Genomic DNA, 19,601 nt, shown 5'->3' on the forward strand with positions numbered 1-19,601 from the left:
ATGTGAAAGAGTGTGATAAAATGCACAGATCAATAGTCCACAATTGAGATTAATGCTCTTCACTTAGAAAAAAAAAAGAAGTGGATTGTTTCATGCTGCAGAGCTGTGGGGAGCAGAGAGCTTTCCCTGTAACTTGTGCCAGTGAAAAGCTTGTTTTAAAAGCTGAATTTGGTGTTTGGTGGCTGGGGATTGCAGAGCTGTCAAAACTCGTTCTTTGCTGCGGAGGTGGATGGGGGTTTTCTTTTGTCAGAAAGATGGATCGTGATTTGGAGTGGGCTGATTTCAGCTGCATCACTGACAGACGTGGAGTAACTCGGCGGTGAAAGAATTGTACCTGGACAACAGTACCGGAGATCTGGAATGTGAAGGAAGGGTGAAGCGTGTGACAGCTGTTGGCACAACTGCTCCAAGCCCCTTCACCTGTTCATGCAGATGTTGGGCTGTCACAGAGCCCATTCCCAGTGCTCATTCCCGGTTTGCTCTGCAGGGACACCGAGGCAGAGACGGGCAGAGCGGGCGAGCTGGGCACGGACGGAATCACCGAGGCTGGGAAAGACCTCCGAGGTCACCGAGTCCAACCCTCAGCCAACACCACTAATCCCCCCTACCCGCGTCCCCGAGTGTCACATCCGGACGCCTCTGGAACACTTCCAGGGCCAGAGACTTCCCCACCTCCCTGGGCAGGTTATCCCAGGGCAGACTGGCACGGCTCATGTGTTTGTATTTGTGTGTGATGGGATAACCCGGACAGAACGCCAGGAGCCCTCCGGGATCGGCTGCGGCCGGAGCAGCCCCAGCCCCTCCCTCTGAACCGTGACCACCGGCAGCGCTGGGGACTCTGCACTGCTTTTAACAGGAACCCCAGCCTGGCTCGGCTTGATTCGCCATTTAGCTGCGCTTTTCCCGTCAAAACACAAGGCACAAGAAGATGAAAACAATTAAACGCGGAGCGCTGGCGCTGCCGGGGCGGGCACGCAGCCCGGAGCCGCCTCCTCCCGAACCATGGCGCCGCCTCCCCTTCCTCCTCCTCCTCCTCCTCCTCCTGCCGCTGCCGCACATCCCCTCCTCCCGGGGCTCCGTTTTGGTTCCGGGGCAGCGGCTCCTTCCTGCGGGAGGGTGGTGCAGGCTGTGCCCGGCCCGGCCCGGCCTGGCCCGGCCCGGCTAGGCTCGGCCCGGCGGCCGCAGCATGTGAGCCCGCGGGGCGGGGATGCTCTGGCTGCTCTGCGGCCCCTCCGGCGCCATGGACAGCCAGGCGCTCGTCATCCGCATCAAGATCCCCGACGGAGCCGCCGTGGACTGGACCGTGCACTCCGCGCCCCAGCTGCTCTTCAGGGATGTGCTGGTGAGTGAGCCCCACCGGGGGCCGGGACCCTCTCGCAGCCCGGGGGATGCGACCGGGACCCCCTTCCCAGCCCGGGGGATGCGGGGGATGCCGGGGATGCCACCGTCCCCCCGCTCCGTGCGGAAAGGGGTTCCCAAATCCCTCCCTGGAATGCGGGAGGTGTTTTTGGCGTGTCCGCACACGAAAGTTTTAATGGGGAAGTATTTTGGTAGGGACTGACAAAAATGCCCGTCCCGGGGCAGCGCCGGTATTGCCGAGGTTTCGGGAGCGGGGCCGGAGCGCGGTCCGGAGGAGCCGGGCTGGGGGATCCCCGCCGGTCCTGAGCATCGTGGTGTGGTTGGGGCTGGAAGGAACCTTTAGAGGTCCCCGAGTCCGCCCCCCCGGCCGTGGGCAGGGACACCTCCAGGTCAGGGCATCCCCGCCTCCGCGCCTTGTGGTGTTCGAGGCACGGCTCTAGGGCGATGGAAAAAGTTGTGCTTTGGGAATGAATATTCCCTGCTCAGGCAGAGTAACGGGCTCTGCACCTGGGCTGGGGCCGCACCTGCTCTTGGTGGTGTTTCCCGTGCCTGGGCTGGGGCTCTGTTGTGTCTCCCTTGCCTCAGCTCCTCCCTCTGTTGTGTCTCCCTTGCCCTCCTGCTGTGTTTTTTGTCCAGTTAGGATGCTCCGTTTACTCAGAAATGGGAGTGGGTATTTATCCCACTTCTTCTTGACTGCATCCTTAGGCTAACAAAAAGTCCAGTGCTTGTGTGCAGGTCATACTTTCTGCAGCACGCCCTCACCCTTCTTCCCCAACACATCCATGCTGGGACTCTGTGTACCCCTCTTTCTCTAAAGAAAATCTTCCCATACCACCCATCAGGCGCATGTTTAATTTTTACTTTTGTTATTAATATTGGAGAGAGATGTTGCAGATGCCTTTCAATATGTTGCATTCTCTGGGAAAGATATGTGGGGATTAAGGGGTTGATTTGCTGGAAAATGTTCCGTGTTGGGCCTAGAAAGTTGCACAGGTAACTGGAGCAGATGACAGAAACTCCAGGTTTCATTCTTCCAACATTATCCAAGACTTTCTGTAGAGGGAGGAGAGGGAGCAGAGCTTTTGACAGACCAGGGAGGTTTGTGGAAGGGGCAGTTTCCCCTTGGTGGCTGCTGTGAGTTTCCTTTGGTTGCGCAACAAGCCCAGGGTGACCCACTCTGCCCTTAAACAAAAGTGGGGCAAATGAGTCTGGTTTCCTCCACACTCTGCTTCATGTTTTCCATTTTTTTCCCCCAAATAAAGTGAAATAACCACTGATGCTTGGACTATCCTTTGCCATTCTAGAATGATTGTCAATTTAGGTTGGTTATTTAGAAGTAAGTAGAGAAATCATGGTCAATGGATGACAGAGGATCTTGAGTTACACTTGTAGTGACCTTGAGTCACGTGGCAGTGAAGCTTCCTGAGAGCTCATGAGTGTAAGAGAAGTGAAAAGATGAGGAAGGAGGGCAAATTTTGAGCTTGAAACATGTTACAGGTCATTGTTTTTCACTGCTGAGATGTTTTTAAGGAGGGATCTGTTGCAGAATAGGCAGAGGGACCATGACAGGATCATACATTACTGGTTTTGTTAAAAATCACAGTTTCTGTCATATTCATGTTCAGTAATGATAGAATTGGAGAATGGTTTGGGTTGGAAGGGACCTTAAAGTCCATCCCATTCCACCCCTGCCGTGGGCAGGGACACCTTCCACTATCCCGGGTTGCCCAAGCCCCGTCCAACCTGGCCTGGGACATTCCAGGGGCAGACACAGCTGCTCTGGGCAACCTGGCCCAGTGTTTTCATCTTGTCACATCTGTGCTGGTGATGATACTTCTCAGTTATTCCCTGTTAGGCTGTTGCATCGAGGTGTTGGTGGTTGTGTTTCAGGAGGTGCCATCAGAGAATGCACATGCACTTAATAGGTCAGATAAATACAGGAGTTAAATGAAATAAGGCTTCAATCCACTCAAGAGTGGTGGCTCTGTCACCACCTGGGGCTGGGAGCCTGGTGGGGAGGGCAGGAATGGGGCTGACCCAGTCCTCTGTTGTCCTTCTGCCCTCAGGGTGATTCCTCTCACCTGGAGGGCAATTACAGAGGGTTTGTGTGTTGGAGGAGCAATTAAAGAGACTGTGGAGGGTTCAGGTGTTCCCTACTGAGGTAAATTACTGAACAGCAGTAATCCAGTCAGCCCCCACTTTTCTCCCTGTCTCCCTAAACAGAAGATACAGGAATTTTCTCAGGCTCTGAATACTCCATGTGGGGCTGTCTGGAGCACACCAGGCTCAATCCCACTCCTTGTGCCTGTGTCTCAAGGAGTTTGATGGGAAGTGCTGTCCTGCTGGAGCTGCAGAACCACGTTTGTGAACCAGTCCCAAAACCAGGTGCACACCCCAGATCTTGCATCCATGGGAACTGAATTAGCTGTGCAGTAAGGCTGTTCTTTTTCAAGGTAGGTCCTATAGCTGTTTGATGTTAAGAAAGCCCCATAAAATTATCTTTGAGGCCAGCAGGGTTTTATTTTATATTTTTAGGTGATGTTTAAGCTGATTTTTGTTAATTTAGCATCCCAGTGAATACAGATGAGTGTAGCCTTGCAGCATTTCAGGCTAGTGTGCAAGGTTATTTCCATCCTCCTTTTTCAGAGAAGCTGTGGTGCAGAGTCACCCAAATATCCTGTCCCTCACCCTGGAATAAGCTGTTGGAATCAGGAGGCTGATGCTCAGAGCAATGCCTTGCACATTAAGTCATGCATTTCCTCACTTTCAGCTGCTCTAATTCTGTTCTTTGGAGGAGCTTTTGTGGGCACTAAACTGTGCAGCAGGGATTCAGTCCTGGTCCCTGCAGGTGTGGGATCCATGGAAGCAGCACTGCTTTCGGTCATTTCCTTGATTCCTTTCCTACACTGGATGCTCAGAGCTGTTCTTCATGATGCCACTTCAGATAAGTTCTCTGTATATCAGCTTTGTAGGCCTGTAAGTTACCAGTAACTAGATTTATTTTTAAGGCCCCACTAAATGAATTACAATAAGCTTATTTTTTTGTCATCAAGCTGTCTGGATTCCTCCTGTCACTGGACTATTTAAGCACTTGGTGTTAATTCTGAGTAACTTCACGTTGTCATACTGAGATAAAACAAGTTCTAAGTGAAACATGAGAGCTGTGGGTTCAATATTTACACTGTCATTTAAGCAGAGCTTTCACATTTTCTGCTTTCTCACCCGTGCTCCTCCAGAGAACAGATTTGATGGAGTTCCTCTTGCAGCTGCTGTTCCCTGATTTTTCTCCTCATATTTAGAGGCTTTTCAGTTGTGTAAGATAAAACAGAAGCCATCCCTTATGTAAACCCAGTTGAGCAATGCCTACAAGTTGTAGTATTTTATTGTTCATGATCTGTGTTGTGATAGTAGAAAATCCCCATGCATGTGTAATCCATTGAAATTTAGAATAATCCTTTAAGCTCGGGTCACCCAGGGGTCTGTGGGATGTTTGAGCATGGAAATGGGATGGAGCTGCTGCAAACACTTTGGGAATAGCACAATGATGAGGGGATTTCCCTCCCTCCTTCCCTCCACTCCCTGCCAGGCTGGTTTCTCTCAGATACATTCATTTCATAGAATTATTGCAAGTTGAACAAAGTTTTGGTGGCTCTTGGTGGCGTTTCCTGCCCAGCTGTTTATTTAGCATAAGAGTTGGGGTGTATAATTCACTTATTGATTATTACTCACCTTAAAGAGCCCTCAATGCACAGAAAAAGTTGTTCTGAAGGGGTGCAGGAAAATAAGATTTTTTTAATCACTATTTCAATGCTCTCAGAGCTTTGTGAGGTTTGGAGTTTTCCAGGCAGACTTTTGGGGCCATCAGAGCTGCCTCTGTCAGTGCTGTGCTTCCACACCCCTTAAATAGAGGTTTTAAACAGCCTAGAACAATTTTTAAATCCATTTCATAGAAGCAGCTGTGTGCCCATATATGAACATTTACAAGCGGCTTAAATCTAACACAATTAAAGTGTGTTTGCTGAGGAATTTTCAGTGTTTAACCAAATGGATTTGGAAATAATTAGTTAGTACAGTCTTCTGTTCAGGAAAGACTAATTTCTTATTAGAAATAGTGGCTTTTGACAGAGGGCTGACAGGGCTGTTAAACCTTGTAGAATGGAAGAATTTTTATTAACATGGCAATGTTTTGGGGGTTGGTTTTTTTCCCTATTTTTGCCTCTACAAATTTACAATTCCATAATTAAGCCATATTGCACATTTCTTGTGTACAATTAATGGTTTGAATTACATCTCTTGATTTATTTTAGCATCTAAACCAAAAAGACAACACGAGAAAGTTTTATAATTATTACTTGCTTCAGTTGGCTCTGTGGAAGTCTTGTGCTGCTTTCACGTATTATTAATTGTGTCTCTGTAATATGGCACAGAATCTTTAATTTCCTGCTTTTTAGATGAAAGAGAAAAATGGAGAGAACAGAAGTGACAGGACATCAGTAAAGCTTTGGTAGGGGGGGTGTTTAGCACCCTGAGAGGCTCCCAGTGGATGTGCTGCAATAAATCCTGGAGTTCATTAATTTCTAATCACTCGGTGGCAGTGGCAGTGCTGGGTGTGACAGGAGGGATCAGGAAGGGGCAGAGCCACGCTGGGCATTTGTGCCGTGCCCTGATGTGACTCCTCACGGATTGGCAACAAGGGAACGGCTGGAAAAACTGATAAAAGCTGAAAAAATGCTAAAAGCTCTTCTCTGATATCAGCAAAAAAAGGCTGGGTTGGAGCAGGGGTGTGGAGCTGGGAATGTTGCTGTGTTTTGGTATTGTGGGGCTGCCTCGCGTTCTGTGTCTCTGCTCCTTTGGGTGTTTCCAGTGAATTCTCCCCCAACATTTGAATGCACCTCCCTGAGTTTTGGAGAAGTTCAAAGCCCAAGTGAGGCTGACAGAGCCCTCCAAACTTTGTGGCCTCTGCAGAGCTGAGAGGATCCAGAGGCTCTGGAGCTGCTGGGTCCTTCTGCTCTCCAGGCGGAGCGAGAGCAGGAAACTTCCTTGTCTCCCTTCAGCTCCTGTTTAAATTCCTGATGGAATTTGGTACCCTGTGGTCCCTGAGCCTCCGGCAGGGCAGGAGATGGAGCTGTGGGGGCTCAGGGTGGTTGTTTGGAGCAGGAGAAGAGGAATTAGGGTGATGTAAACAGGACTGAAGCAGAAAACAGGTTTTTAAAGCAAAAAAATATTCATAAAGGTCTTTCTATGACTGGCTTTGATCAGTTGGGTGTCCTTTTTTTATAACCCAAGGGAAAAATCGATTCTTTCAACTGCAAGACCAGACAGCACAGAATTGTTTGCAATGATGATGGAATTATTTGGGAAGAAAAGAGTTTTCCTGGAGGTCACGTGGAGGGGGAGGAGAAGAGCCCAGGATTGGCGCAGATTTGTGTTGTGCCCTAAAAAGTTTGTCATTTTGGGGCAGCGGGGAGGGATTAAAGTGATTTGCTGCAAATCAGGCTTTTCCCATTTGATATTGAACTAAATTTTCCTTACATTTTTAGGATGTCATTGGGCAAGTTTTGCCGGATGCAACGACCACAGCATTTGAGTGTAAGTGTGACTTTTATCAACCCTCTCCTTTGTCACATTGCAGGGCTGTCATTCTAAAAAATAAAGAATATTTGTGGTATTAGTTTTGTGGTATTATTTTTATTATTTTTATTATAATATTTATTATTTTAAAATAAAGAATATTCGTTGTATGTTGTGGTTAAATATTTATGCATTAATGCAACTTTAATAATGGCGCTAAACCAAGCAATATTTTATTATTTAATCACATCTGGAATATTTCCACAAAGTAGCTTTAATTACCAGCGTGACCTTACCGTGCTCTTACTCCTCAGTGCAATTTTATTGCTCAAATTAAATGAGAAGTATAAAGTACCTGTAGGTCTGAGCTTAAAATTTCAATCCTCCAATCCTCTCAGCAAGTATTTAGACTAATATCTATTCTTTAAACCCTGTTTATTTTTATTTTTTAAGGGATTCCTGGGGGATTGTCCTATCAGGAGAGCGATCAGCTGCAAAGGGGAGTGTCCCAGGGGATAAAATACTGAACTGGAGTTTTCTTTCAAGTGGAGGAGGCTCCTGCTGTTCCCTTTTAACTTTTATTATATTTTTTTCTGTGTTTTCCTTTGCTGGAGATGAAGTGGCAGGAAGGAGCTGGAGGGGGTTACAGGTGTGATCTGAGTGAGGGGGGGATGCTGAGGGTGACAGAGCAGACTCGAGACGGGGCCTTGCATTTTTATTCAGCATTACTCCCCTTTTCAGAGCTTTTTGGCTCATTCTGTCTTTAGATAATCAAAGGAAATATTGATTTGTGGTCCATCAAGTGCTATTTAGTGCTCTTTATCTTTTTTTAGGATGTTTGTGTTTTCCTCTCCTAAAATGCCACAAGAACAGAGAAGTTTTATTTCCATAGCCCCGACGGTTTTCCTGCCCTGCTTTTTAACACGAGACCTGAGCAAAACCAGACTCCAGACCTTGCCATTTATATATCTTTCTATTATTATTTTTTGTTTTAATGATTTGTTCATATTTGTTTTACATCCCTCCCACATCCCACATTAGCTTTGTTTGAACTTCATGCTCCAGCAGCAGCCGCTGCCATCAGGGCAGTAGCCCATAGTAATGGTGCCATGTGCAGAAGTTTCCTGGAAATTCTGATTTCGTTGTGCCTTCCAACATCTGCTTCTGTGCCTTCCCTCCGTGTCTCTAGTCTGTCATTTACATCTGCACAAGCCCATTTCCCCTGCCATTTAACTGGCATCTAAAATATGTTATGGATATTGATGCTGGGTTTTTTCTGGGGATTTTTTTTCCCTGTTGAACGCCTGGATTGTGCTGCTTTAAGTTTTGTTCTCACCTGCTCCATGGCTGCTTCAGGTGGGGATAATTGTCAGCATCCCAGGCTTCTGAGCTCTTTATTCTGATATTGTCACCCCCAGCAGTCCCACCTGGGGCTGCTCTGCTCCGGCTGTTGGACCTGGATCTGGATTTCCCACTGCTCTCCACATCCCTACAAATAACCCCACTGACAACATATGGCCCCTCACGATCCTTTTATCCAAACTCTGCCATTTTCCACATTTCTGACACGCTGCAGATTTCGGGGAAGATTGCTGCATAATATTTGTTTGCCATCTGCTGCACTCTGGTATCTTGTGAGGATTTCTTCCTCCATTTTAAGTGGCATTAACAGAATCCAGCCAGGACGGGGGATTTTTTTGGTTCTACTCTTGCTTCCCTAATGTGCTGGAAAATCAGATTGCTGTGCTCTAGGCAAGGAGAGAAGCCTGGAAATCTTTCTGAATCAATTTTTGTATCCGGCTACTTTTTGGATCCCGTGGTGGGGTGGCAAAGGAGCTCTGCTCAGGTTCAGGCAGATTTTCTTCTGGGTTTACTCTTTGCCTGATCAGTTTATATTCAGCTTTTTTTTTCCCCCCTGCCTTTTCATCCACATATTTTTAATTTCTTCTGTTTGTACCACCGTCAGGAATCCTGCAGCTCTGAGAACTGAGTTAATTTCTCAGTCATTTCAAAGGGGTAATATGGGATTTTTCTAAACATTTTGCCAGAGTTTTCCTTTTTTTCTTTCCTTTATTTTTTTTTTTTTTGGTCCCAGCTCAGTCTGTTCCTTCCCCCAGACCTTTTATCTGTATATTCATTCCTCCTGTGCATTCTCTCTGATCCTTCTTGTGGATGTGTGGTGCTCCTTGTGTTCCCTGTTCCAGCAGCTGCTTCTCCAGCCCTTCCTACTCAGTTCCTCGCTGGCCTGTGGGCTGTGGCCAGGTCCTGCTTCCACAGCTCCTCCTCTTTCCTGCCTCAGACATTTCCAGGGAAACATTTCTGTTTCCACTCACTGACTCTTCCTAATCCTTTCCTCATTCCTGCCTCGATGGGGGCTGTTCACCCCACAGGACTTTTAACACCCTGGCAATGCACCAGTTAAATTTCCATGACCCAAAGCTCTTTTAGGACGAATCTGTGCTCTCCAGTTCCTCTCCCAACTCCCATATTTCCCGGAGCTCTCTTCCAGGATGTTTTTAAAGTCCAATTCTGAGGATTTTATGTTTTACTCTTCTGCATTGCTTTGTTGTTGTTTTTTTTTTTTTTTTTGTCATTATTACCTGCTCAGAGGCAGAATGAACAAACTCCTTTTCTCACACAATTTGAACTTCTTGGCTTGGATTTCTTCCCACATTCTTGTGCATACCTGGGAGCAGGAGGGAGTTTTCATCCAGGGATATAACAACACTTTTATACTGATAATGATGGGACATGGGGGAATGGCTTCAAACTGATAGAGGGTGGGGTTAGATGGGATATTGGGAAAAATTCCTCCCTGTGAGGGTGTGATGGGCTGGGCTGGAATTCCCAGAGAAGCTGTGGCTGCCCCTGAATCCCTGGAAGTGTCCAAAGTGAGGTTGGGCATTGGGGCTTGGAGCACTCTGGGAATAGGGGAAGGTGTCCCTGCCTTCCAGAGGGTTTGGAATATGCTGATTTTTAAGGTCTCTTCCAACCCAAACCATTCTGGGACTCTATGAATTACTAGAAATTAAAAAAAAAAATTTAAAATCTACAGTGAAAGTTACAATGAATTCCAAAGAAACTGCCCAAGTTCAACTGAATTTGGGAGAATTGAAATGCTTTTTTCCATTTGTCAGCAGAACAACTCGCTGGGGTCAGCGGGGGAATTCCAGCATGGGGAAGGTGCTCAGCTTCTGGAGAGGTTCTGGCAGTGAAAGAACTGCTGAGAGTGAAGTTCTGAGCACTTTGTCTGTGCCCCTTTCTAGACACAGTCACAGTTCTTGCTGGTTAATATTTGGAACCATTTGACATCATCATTTTGGAGTACTTGTGCAGTTGGCTTTTAGATTCTTCACTTTTATTTGCTGCTAAAAGTCCAGATGAAAACCTTGCCTATAAAATTGTAACTCTCCTCCTTGCCTTGCTCACGTGGTGCCTTCCTTTGGCAGATGAGGATGAGGATGGGGACCGGATCACTGTCAGAAGTGATGAGGAGATGAAGGCCATGCTGTCCTATGTAAGTACAGTGCAACAAATCCTGGTTTTCCCCCCATGTTTATCAGCTTTTCTTGGTGTATTTTTGCCTGTCTCAGAGTGTTTAACTGGGCAATGTCCCTGTGTTGAGTTCGAATTTGGATATTCCTGGATTAAAGGGAGGTGTTTCAAAGCCGCCTCACACCAGATCCATGCTCATGCTCGACTTTAAGAAAGAAAAAAGACTTGTACACTTACTGATCATATCATAAACATTAAGAATAATGCATCTTAATGACTTTTGCATTAGGTATAGTGCAGGCTAAATGGACTATCAATTTCTTGTATTTTTTATGCAGTACTTAAAGTAACGGCTCATTAAAAATGAACCCCTGGGCTCTAAAAATTTTTCAAAATCTACTTTCATCTGGAGACTGTTTCACCCCTCCTAACAGAGGAGTTTCATTGTAGCTGCAGGCTCAATATTCATAGAGGATTTAAAGATGTATTTTCTGGTTTTCAAGGGGAGATAGATGTGTCTGCGTGTGCCTTTATGTAGGTATTAGGTGTGTGTAAAATCTGTCTGGATCCCTATAAATATAAATCTCCTGCAGAAGGAAAGGGTGCAGTTCCTTGTGGGAACTGAATCATTTGAACGTAGCTCAGTGAAAGTGAAAGAAATATCATTTAACTTCTCTTTTCAAATGAAATTGATAAGCAAGAGGGTAAAAAATGGGGGTTTTCTCTCTGAGCCAGAAGGACTCCAGGTCCCTATAAATTGACTTGGGACCTGTCAGAGCCAAGCCCTGTTTGGGTCCGCCCAGAGGAGGTTTTGGTGGGACTGCAGAGGATCCCAGAACAGTCTGGGTGGGATGGGACCTTAAAGTCCATCCAGTGCCAGTCCTGCCATGGACAGGGACACCTTCCCCTGTCCCAGGCTGCTCCAAGCCCCGTCCAACCTCACCTGGAACATTCCAGGGATCCACGGGCAGCCACGGCTTCTCTGGGAATTCCAGCCCAGCCCCTCCCCACCCTCCCAGGGAACAATTCCTTCCCAGTATCCCATCCATCCCTGCCCTCTGGCAGTGGGAAGCCGTTCCCTGTGTCCTGTCCCTCCATGCCTTGTCCCCAGTCCCTCTCCAGCTCTCCTGGAGCCCCTTTAGGCCCTGGAAGGGGCTCTGAGCTCTCGCTGGAGCCTTCTCTTCACATTCTCAGCTCTCCCAGCCTGGCTCCAGAGCCCTGGGAGCATCTCCATGGTCCAGGTGTCTTGTTCTCAGCTCCTTTTCCATCCACTTTTGTGTCCAGCATCTCCACCTCCTTCTCCTGCTGCACACAGCAGATCACTGGTGATGCCTCCCCACCAGAATTCCTCGTGTTTTTCTGTTCCCCTTGTAAAATCTCAGCCATTTTTGCTGTTAAAGTGGAAAACTTGAATTTTCCTGGCGCTGTCTCCAGATTAATCATGCCTTGGTAAGGTCATTTTTTTGCTATGCTTCCAAGCTCACTGTTAAAGTTTCAGTACATTAGAGTTATGATTGCTCAACTCTCTGCTTTCCCCTCAAAATTATGGGATGGCTGTAAATGACTTTTCTGCTTCAGCAGCTTTTCTCCTCTGAAAATTTTTCTCTTCAGTTTTAAACTAGTTTTTTATTTGAGTGTTGCACTGATGGTTTAACTTCCTCCCATTCTGTAGGCTTCGTTTTGGGGTGTGTTTGCGAGGAAACAAATGTTCTGAGCCTAGAAAATGCATGGATTTAATAAACTTGGGGTATATAGTGAGGAAGAAAAATACTCATTTTGGGGCCTGCAACAAATATTTGGAGGATTGGCCAACTGGGAAAGTATTTCTGGGAATTTTGACTTTGTGCAGGTGTTCTCCAAAATGTAAATAAAGATTTTTTTCAGTCTAAGGAGAAAAAAAATAATTCCCTGAGATTATAACTGAGAAGATATTTTGGATCATGCCCAACCTTATCTTTAGGGTCTTTGCTCTCTGAACTTGACATTAAATTATTCCAGGTCTGGAATTCTTTTAGGTTATGCAGAAATGCTTTGAATTAGGCAAATTTTGGGGGCTGGTGAATAGGATTCTTTGAGTTGGGCACTGCAGTTAATTAAGGACAGCCACGGAGCAGCACTGGGGCTGTTGTCTTGTATCTGTATAAAAAGGCAGTAATTTTTTTGACAGCCACTGATTGGAAAGTTGCTTGCAGCTCTCTGAAAGCAAGGGCTACATGCTCTGGATCAATAACTGGCAAATTTTCCATTAAAAAGAATACCTGAACAATGTTCCAAATAGCCACTGGCATCTTAATTTTCCATGGAAACCTCGAACGCTCGCGTGTGGAGGACAAGTCATTTTCAGACAATTTTTCCAGACTACTTGTTAACAGTTATTGCTGTCCCAAAAGGTTGACAGCTTACATGATTGATATTTCATTTACTTGTCATCACTGGTGAGTAATGGACAGGGCCATGGTTTTTTCTCCCTCTCTCTCCCCCTCTATTATATTTTTTGGGGGGCAGGAAACACTCTCGTGTGTGTTTATTTTAGTTTATTATTCTGAGAGTGTGTCAGAAATGTTCCTGTTGTGTGTAGAGATGTCTGCAGGTCATGGAGTGCCACGGGTAAAATGGGAATTAAAAAGTTAAAAGCTCATCCAGTTCCACCCCGTTGGCAGGGACACTTTCCCCTATCCCAGGGTGCTCCAAACCCAAATGTCCAGCCTGGCCTCGGACACTTCCAAGGATCCAGGGGCAGCCACAGCTTCTCTTGGAATTCCAGCCCAGCCCTTCCCCACCCTCCGAGGGAACAGTTCCTTCCCAGTATCCCATCCATCCCTGCCCTCTGGCACTGGGAAGCCATTCCCTGTGTCCTGTCCCTCCATGCCTTGTCCCCAGTCCCTCTCCAGCTCTCCTGGAGCCCCTTTAGGCCCTGGAAGGGGCTCTGAGCTCTCCCTGGATCCTTCTCTTCTCCAGGTGAACATTCCCAGCTCTCCCAGGCTGGCTCCAGTCCTGGGAGCATCTCCATGGTCCAGGTGTCTTTTTGGATTGTGATGTTGGCAGCTCCCTTTCCATCCCTTTTTGCCCATTCTTAGCCCTTTTTTTAACCAATAAACATCCCCCTGGATCACTGCCGCAGCTCCTGTGGAGTTTGGTGTCTCGGGATGTCTGCAGTGACTTTCTGGGAGCACTGCTTTGGGATCCCTTTGGGGTTCCTTGGAGTTTTCCTAACTGCGCAGTTTTGGGGTATATTTGCACCATGTCTTGGTGTCCCTGTTTGGTTCTGCTGGCTCCTCCAGCTGTGGCAGCTGCTGCACTTGCTGTAAATGTTTCATCTCCTCACCTGCAGAAGCATTCCCAGGTTTCAGAGGAGCCTGGAGCTTTCCTGCTGAGCCAGGAACAGATCCCTGTGGCACCGCAGCTCCTTGTGTAAGTTCCTCTTGTTGTGGGAACATTGCAGATGGAAAGGAACTGTCTGAAGGCTGATGCGCACTGTGGCAATTGAAAAGAAAATTAAAATACATTGAATTAACCAATCCATGAGTGCTTTTACTGCTCCTGGGTCACTGAGTCATCTCTTCCTTGGGTTTCTTTGCAGTATTACTCCACTGTGATGGAGCAGCATGTGAATGGACAGTTGATAGAGCCTCTCCAGATCTACCCACGAGGTAACGCTGAGCGAATCCTAATCAACAGCCCCGAGACCTGGTGCTGACACGGTTCCCTGGCATGTTTTGGGGAGGTTTAAATGCACAGAGCATGATGTTTACCTCCTAATTTGGAGAGAAGAATTCATTATGGTGGGGAGTGTGGAGAGAAGTACATTTATTGCATATAAAATAGCTAATTTCCTGGAGTAAATTAGACTAACGAGAGTCGGTTTGCAGAGTACATATTTAAGTACATTTAAAATACTCATTGGTGATGGCTCTGCCTGTACTCCAAGCAAAGCAGATGAATAACTGAAATCTTGGATATTTATGAAAATTGGGCTTTTCAAGACTCTTTTAATGTCATTAATCAGCCTGACAGACTGGGGAATGGCTCTGTCACCATTGTGGGAGTGGGGACGTGTCTGTCACAGGAGCTCCAGCCAGGACACGTTTTGAGCTGAGATTTGGGCACTTAGCAGTGGTATCCAAATATTCACAGCTCTTTAATAGTTCTCCTGAACAGGGAGAGGTGTAATCAATTCTGTGGACTGAGGCAATTGAAAAATAGGTCATCTCCAACCTGGAAAAAATCCGTAGGCAGCTCGTTGGGTTTTTGGGAATGCAGTGCTCTCTCTGAACTCGAATAATGGTTAAAAAAAAAAAAGCCTCATGCATTACATAATTCATTCAGATCTCAGTAGCCAGGCTCTGAATCTCTGACTCTTAATTGATGAAACAGAGAAGCTTGAAATTCTCCAAGTAAATCTCCCAGCAATAAATTAATTGAAATAATTAAAAATTAAACTCTTCTCACTTAACTGATATTATACAAATAATCATACTATGAGGCTCCCAATTAAACATTCTGCACTTCCATTACTTACAACTCTCTGAAGTTTGAATTGGGCAATTAACCAACAGCCTCCTCAAACACGTGTTAATAAGGTCTCCAAAGGAAGCTGGGTTTCCTGGTAGTTCCGTGTGCTCCTATGGAAAAGAGACAGGAATTCAAGGGGAATATGGAAAATTATGTTTTTCTGGCTCAGGCTGGCGGGGTCTGATTGAGAGGGGCCTCCCAGATGTTTGAGCTGTGGCACTGCAGAGCCACCAGCCGGGAGCTGTGTCCTGCTGAGAGCAGGGGCAGCTTGGAGAGGGAGGGGTCTCCTGCCTCTTGCCAGGTGCAGATCGTGGAATCCTGGAATGGTTTGGGTTGGAAGGGACCTTAAATCCCATCCCACCCCTGCCATGGGCAGGGACACCTTGCACTACCCCGGGTTGCTCCAAGTCCTGTCCAGGCTGGCCTTGGACACTCCCAGGGATCCAGGGGCAGCCACAGCTTCTCTGGGCACCCTGTGCCAGGGCCTCCCCACCCTCCCAGGGAACAATTCCTTCCCCATATCCCATCCATCCCTGCCCTCTGGCAGTGGGAAGCCATTCCCTGTGTCCTGGCCCTCCATCCCTTGTTGTAAGTCAGTACCTGACACACCTTAGGGTTTAAAGGACATTTTGAGATTTAACCCTCTCCTAGATTCTCCTTTTGGCTCATTCCTGCAGAATCAGCCATACCAATTCCTAATCCTGCTGCTCTCTCCTTTTCCTGTTTGCTTTGCATCCAAGGATAATCTCCTCTGGCTGGGCAGACTTGGAATTGTCCCTGTGCTGCTCCAGATTCAATCCCCCCTTATCACCTCCAGATTTTCAGCACTGGCTCAGCTCTGGGTTTCCGCTGGGTATTTCCTCCTTCCCACTCTCTCCAAATTGCTCCAGAGCTCCGGTTTTGTTTCATCTTCCCAAATCACCTTCTTAAAACACCTCTTTTTCTAGGTTAGAGCTTTAAAACGCGTTTTCCCTCCCCAAACCCACCCCTGAGTTCTGCAGCTCCTCTGAAATATCGAACAAAATGTGCTTTCCTGGTCCTTTTTTTTTTTTTGCTTCCCTGCCTTCTTGTCCTGCCTCTTTAATGAACATCCCAAATTTTGTTAGCACAAGCACTTTTCTTCTGTGCCCTTTTGGCCGTGGCTCTCCACGTTCAGCACTTGAAAACCCCATCAGCAACGTGCAGCTTTCTGCCTCTAATTTCAAGTTCTTCCCTTTAAAGAGATTTCTTTGCAAGTCCTTTGAATCCTTTTCCCTTTCTGCCTCTCTAACTTCTGAGGAAACGTCAGCTCCTGCTTCCAGTCAGCTCCCAAAAACTCCTGTCTTCCATAGAAATCCTATCAGGAGTCAATTTCCGTGTGCCATCCTGTGTTACCTGGGCTGTGCTTTATTTATTTCATGATAAAAATATCTTAAAGGGGAAAAATTTTTGGTATTTTAGCTATTTTTTAATAGGTTTATTATTGCCATTTAGGTAGTAAGAGCCAGAGGGGGGTTTTGTATTGAAAAGAAACATCTGTATGTGATAAATCTATAAAAAATGTGTGTACACACACATGTATATCTACATATATATTTATATGTATATCTATATATATATTTATATGTATATCTATATATATTTATATGTATATCTATATATATATTTGTATGTATATCTATATATATTTTAGCTGTATCTACATATATCTATATATTTATGTCTCTATCTTCTACCTATGTTATTTAGATCCCATTTGTGGAATGCAAGGTGAACACATCATTCAAATATGAACCATAAAAATTATTACTGATTGACTATCGTGTTCAAAACGTCAGTTTTAATCTATGGGCAAAATAGAATGGGCTTATATGTATTTATAATTTATAATTTCTGGTTGGTTTTTATTTTTTTAATGCCCAGAGTCTCATAATATTTTTGCCTCTTTAAGATGCACATGGTAATTTTTAATGTCATTGAAAGGCATGTGGCCCTCAGTGATGTGTTTAATGACTATCACCTGTGTCCTTCTGCCTAATAAATAGTTCTGGTTCCTGCTGTCAAAACTGGGAGGGCAAGGCACGTGCACAGAGTGAGAGAAAAATCAAATTCCTGCCTGCTCAGGCCATCAATCAGCAGTGACAGCCCCTTTAACACAGCGTTTGTAGGGCACCGGAGCTGGGAAATGGGAACTGCCTGGGACACGGAGCTCGGAGCCTTTGTAGCTTCTGCGTCTGCCAAAAGCACATCCCCGAGTGGAGAGCAGGGAATGTTCACTTGGAGGCACCTCAGGAAAAGGCTTCTTCCTCGAGCAGCACATCCCTCTAAAGCCAGACATCATCATAAAGTGCCACATTTCTACCTCTGTCGCCAAAAAGTGGCGTTTTCGGTGGCATTTATTCAGTGTTTACCTTTTGGAGGCTCACTGCTGTTGTCCCTGCCGCGTTTTCCCCCATTTCACCGAAAGTGCCTCTGACAAAATGCCTAATTCAAGACGTGTGGCAGCTGATTCCCTGAAAATCCATCTTGCAAATATTGCTGTTAAATGCCAGGGAAAAACCCAGCGTGTGAAAACACGGCGACACAAGATTGGAATTTGAATTACAAAAAGAATCCCATCGTTTGAGCCAACAGTTCTCTTGATTGTGATGTGTTTTAAGCAGAAATTAGAATTTATATTACATGGTGTCAGAAAGCTCTTAGCATTTATAAATGCTCACTCCTGCAAGTTAAAAATCCTGGGCCGTAATTCCCACTCTGGGTCTCGCCAGGCACTTTTCAATCATTTCTCTCTGCTAATTTTGGTGTCACCCTCATTTCTTTTTAAAAGATTCATTTTGAGCAAATTTGTAAATGGCCCTGATGTGTTCTACAATTTAGTCAATTACTGTTTCAGCCTGCAAACCTCCTGGGAAACGGAACATACATGGCCTCAAGGTACGAATTTCAATAATTGTTTCAGGAAAGTTAGATGGATTTGTAATGCTGTGTTCCACTTATTGAAATGTCAAATAAAACTGCACTTTCTTGAGCTCTGACAAGCAGATTTTTTTTTCCTGAATTTTTTTTTTTTTTTTTTTTTTTTTTTGGTGTGGGTGGGAGAAGGCTTCATCTGCAAAATGTTGGCTGTGATATCTATATCAATATATATCTCTATGTGTGTATATAATTTCATTCAAAATGGGTTTGCCTTTTTGTATTTAACCTCTGCTAATCATGTTCTTAAATTTTAGTAGTTCATTTATCAACTCCTGTCTGCCACTACTTCAAAGCTTTTAAACCCCCCCCACATTCCTGTGATTTCAGCAATTTATCCAAGTGCGGAAGGCACCGCAATGGAATTATTTGAGGTTTTTGATTTCTTATTGCTTCTGTAATCACATGGAGAAGACTATAAAGGTATTAAGTGATTGTTTAGTGTTTAAAATGAGAATAAATGATGGATTTATCACCTCTTTTAGTGCATTATTTAAGACGTGAGGATGTTGCAGCCCTGGAATTGTGTAGCCTGCTAACCTACATACAGCCCTCAACCATCGGCATGCCTAGCAACAAGCTAATTAACCTTCCTAGTGAAATGAGAAATTCATGGCAAATTACAGGTTAATTAGAATGGTGTCCTCTGAACACAGGATCTGATCAAGCTCCTCTCCCTGCCTGCAGGTGAACACGCGGGCGGGGGCTGCCAACAACAGCGGCTCGGCCGCCTCCGAGGCCCTCCCCAGCAATAGGTAAGAGCCAAGCTCCTGTTCCTTCCCCTGTTTTTCTTTCATTTCCTTTCTGTAAACCAAAATGGAGCCTTGTGTGTGGTTGTTGCCAGCAGAGCTGGGGCTTGAGTAACTTTTCCAGTGGGATTGGCAAGGTGGGGAAGGCAGAATCGCCTCCGTTCATGCATCTCGTTGGGCTGGGGCTGCTGGGGCTTCCTGTGTGTTTGCTGCTGGAGAAATTGGGGTTTTCTGGGTAAGTCAGAAAGAAATTAGGGTTTTCTGGGTAAGTCAGAAAGAAATTAGGGTTTGCTGGGTGTTTCAGGTGGCTTTGTCCTTCAAAAGCATTGAGATGAAATTTGGGGCTGAGCTCACTGGTTTTAGTTGGTCCAGTGCCAAGGTCTGCATGTTCAGGTCTTTGTGGCTTGTTCATTCCAGGATTCTTTGATTTGGAAGTTTGATGCCCCATTCATAGGTTTGTAATAATAAATAGCCTAAAAAATAAAGCTTGGAGGTTTCTTAGTGTGAGGTAAGATTTTTTTAAAATCTTTTCAGCTTAGGTGCCTGTTTCCTACAGTTCCAGCAAAATTTTGGAGTCCATCCCCTTTATCTTGCTTTTTACATTCTAGCCCTAATTTGAAAACTCATATTTAGCTCTTAAAATGCAAGAGAACTCATTCTCTTTTTTTCCTAGGGATTTGTTTCTTAAATGCTGGAGGATAAACTCCTTTTTATTACATGAAAGTCATAATACTCAATACTGGTGTTAAAAACCTACAAAAAACCGTTATGTTTTCTTAAAAAGAAATAAGGAGAGTCTGGTTCCATCTTCTTCCTGCAAGAGCATATCTGAACCATGGGAATAGAAACGTCTGGAGGCCCCTTTCAACCTAAATTATTCTATTATTCTAATAAGTGCGTAGTATTCCATTTATCCGTGCATCAGCATCCTGCTCCCTTTTCTCAGAGAGAAAAGGGAAG

The 19,601-nt window shown here is 45.5% G+C and overlaps 1 protein-coding gene across 2 annotated transcripts in view; it reads left to right on the forward strand.

Annotated features, from left to right (window-relative positions):
* The first annotated feature begins 1,107 nt into the window (after positions 1-1,107).
* The window catches only part of MAP2K5 (mitogen-activated protein kinase kinase 5), a 120,056-nt gene continuing 101,562 nt past the window's right edge, over positions 1,108-19,601 (forward strand). Inside the window, exons 1-6 of one of the 2 annotated variants that reach the window (XM_042039142.1) lie at positions 1,108-1,342; positions 6,900-6,948; positions 10,380-10,447; positions 14,006-14,075; positions 17,813-17,853; positions 18,580-18,647. In XM_042039142.1, coding sequence (XP_041895076.1) covers positions 1,208-1,342; positions 6,900-6,948; positions 10,380-10,447; positions 14,006-14,075; positions 17,813-17,853; positions 18,580-18,647 — 431 coding nt within the window. In that variant the 5' untranslated portion in view covers positions 1,108-1,207. The remainder of the gene's footprint in view (positions 1,343-6,899; positions 6,949-10,379; positions 10,448-14,005; positions 14,076-17,812; positions 17,854-18,579; positions 18,648-19,601) is intronic. The other variant, XM_042039141.1, reaches the window with a different exon arrangement.

Source organism: Corvus kubaryi, unplaced genomic scaffold (genome assembly GCF_017639235.1).
Source record: "Corvus kubaryi isolate FWS band 111438036 unplaced genomic scaffold, C.kubaryi_AGA036_p1.0 37394, whole genome shotgun sequence".
Classification (NCBI taxonomy): Eukaryota; Metazoa; Chordata; class Aves; order Passeriformes; family Corvidae; genus Corvus; species Corvus kubaryi.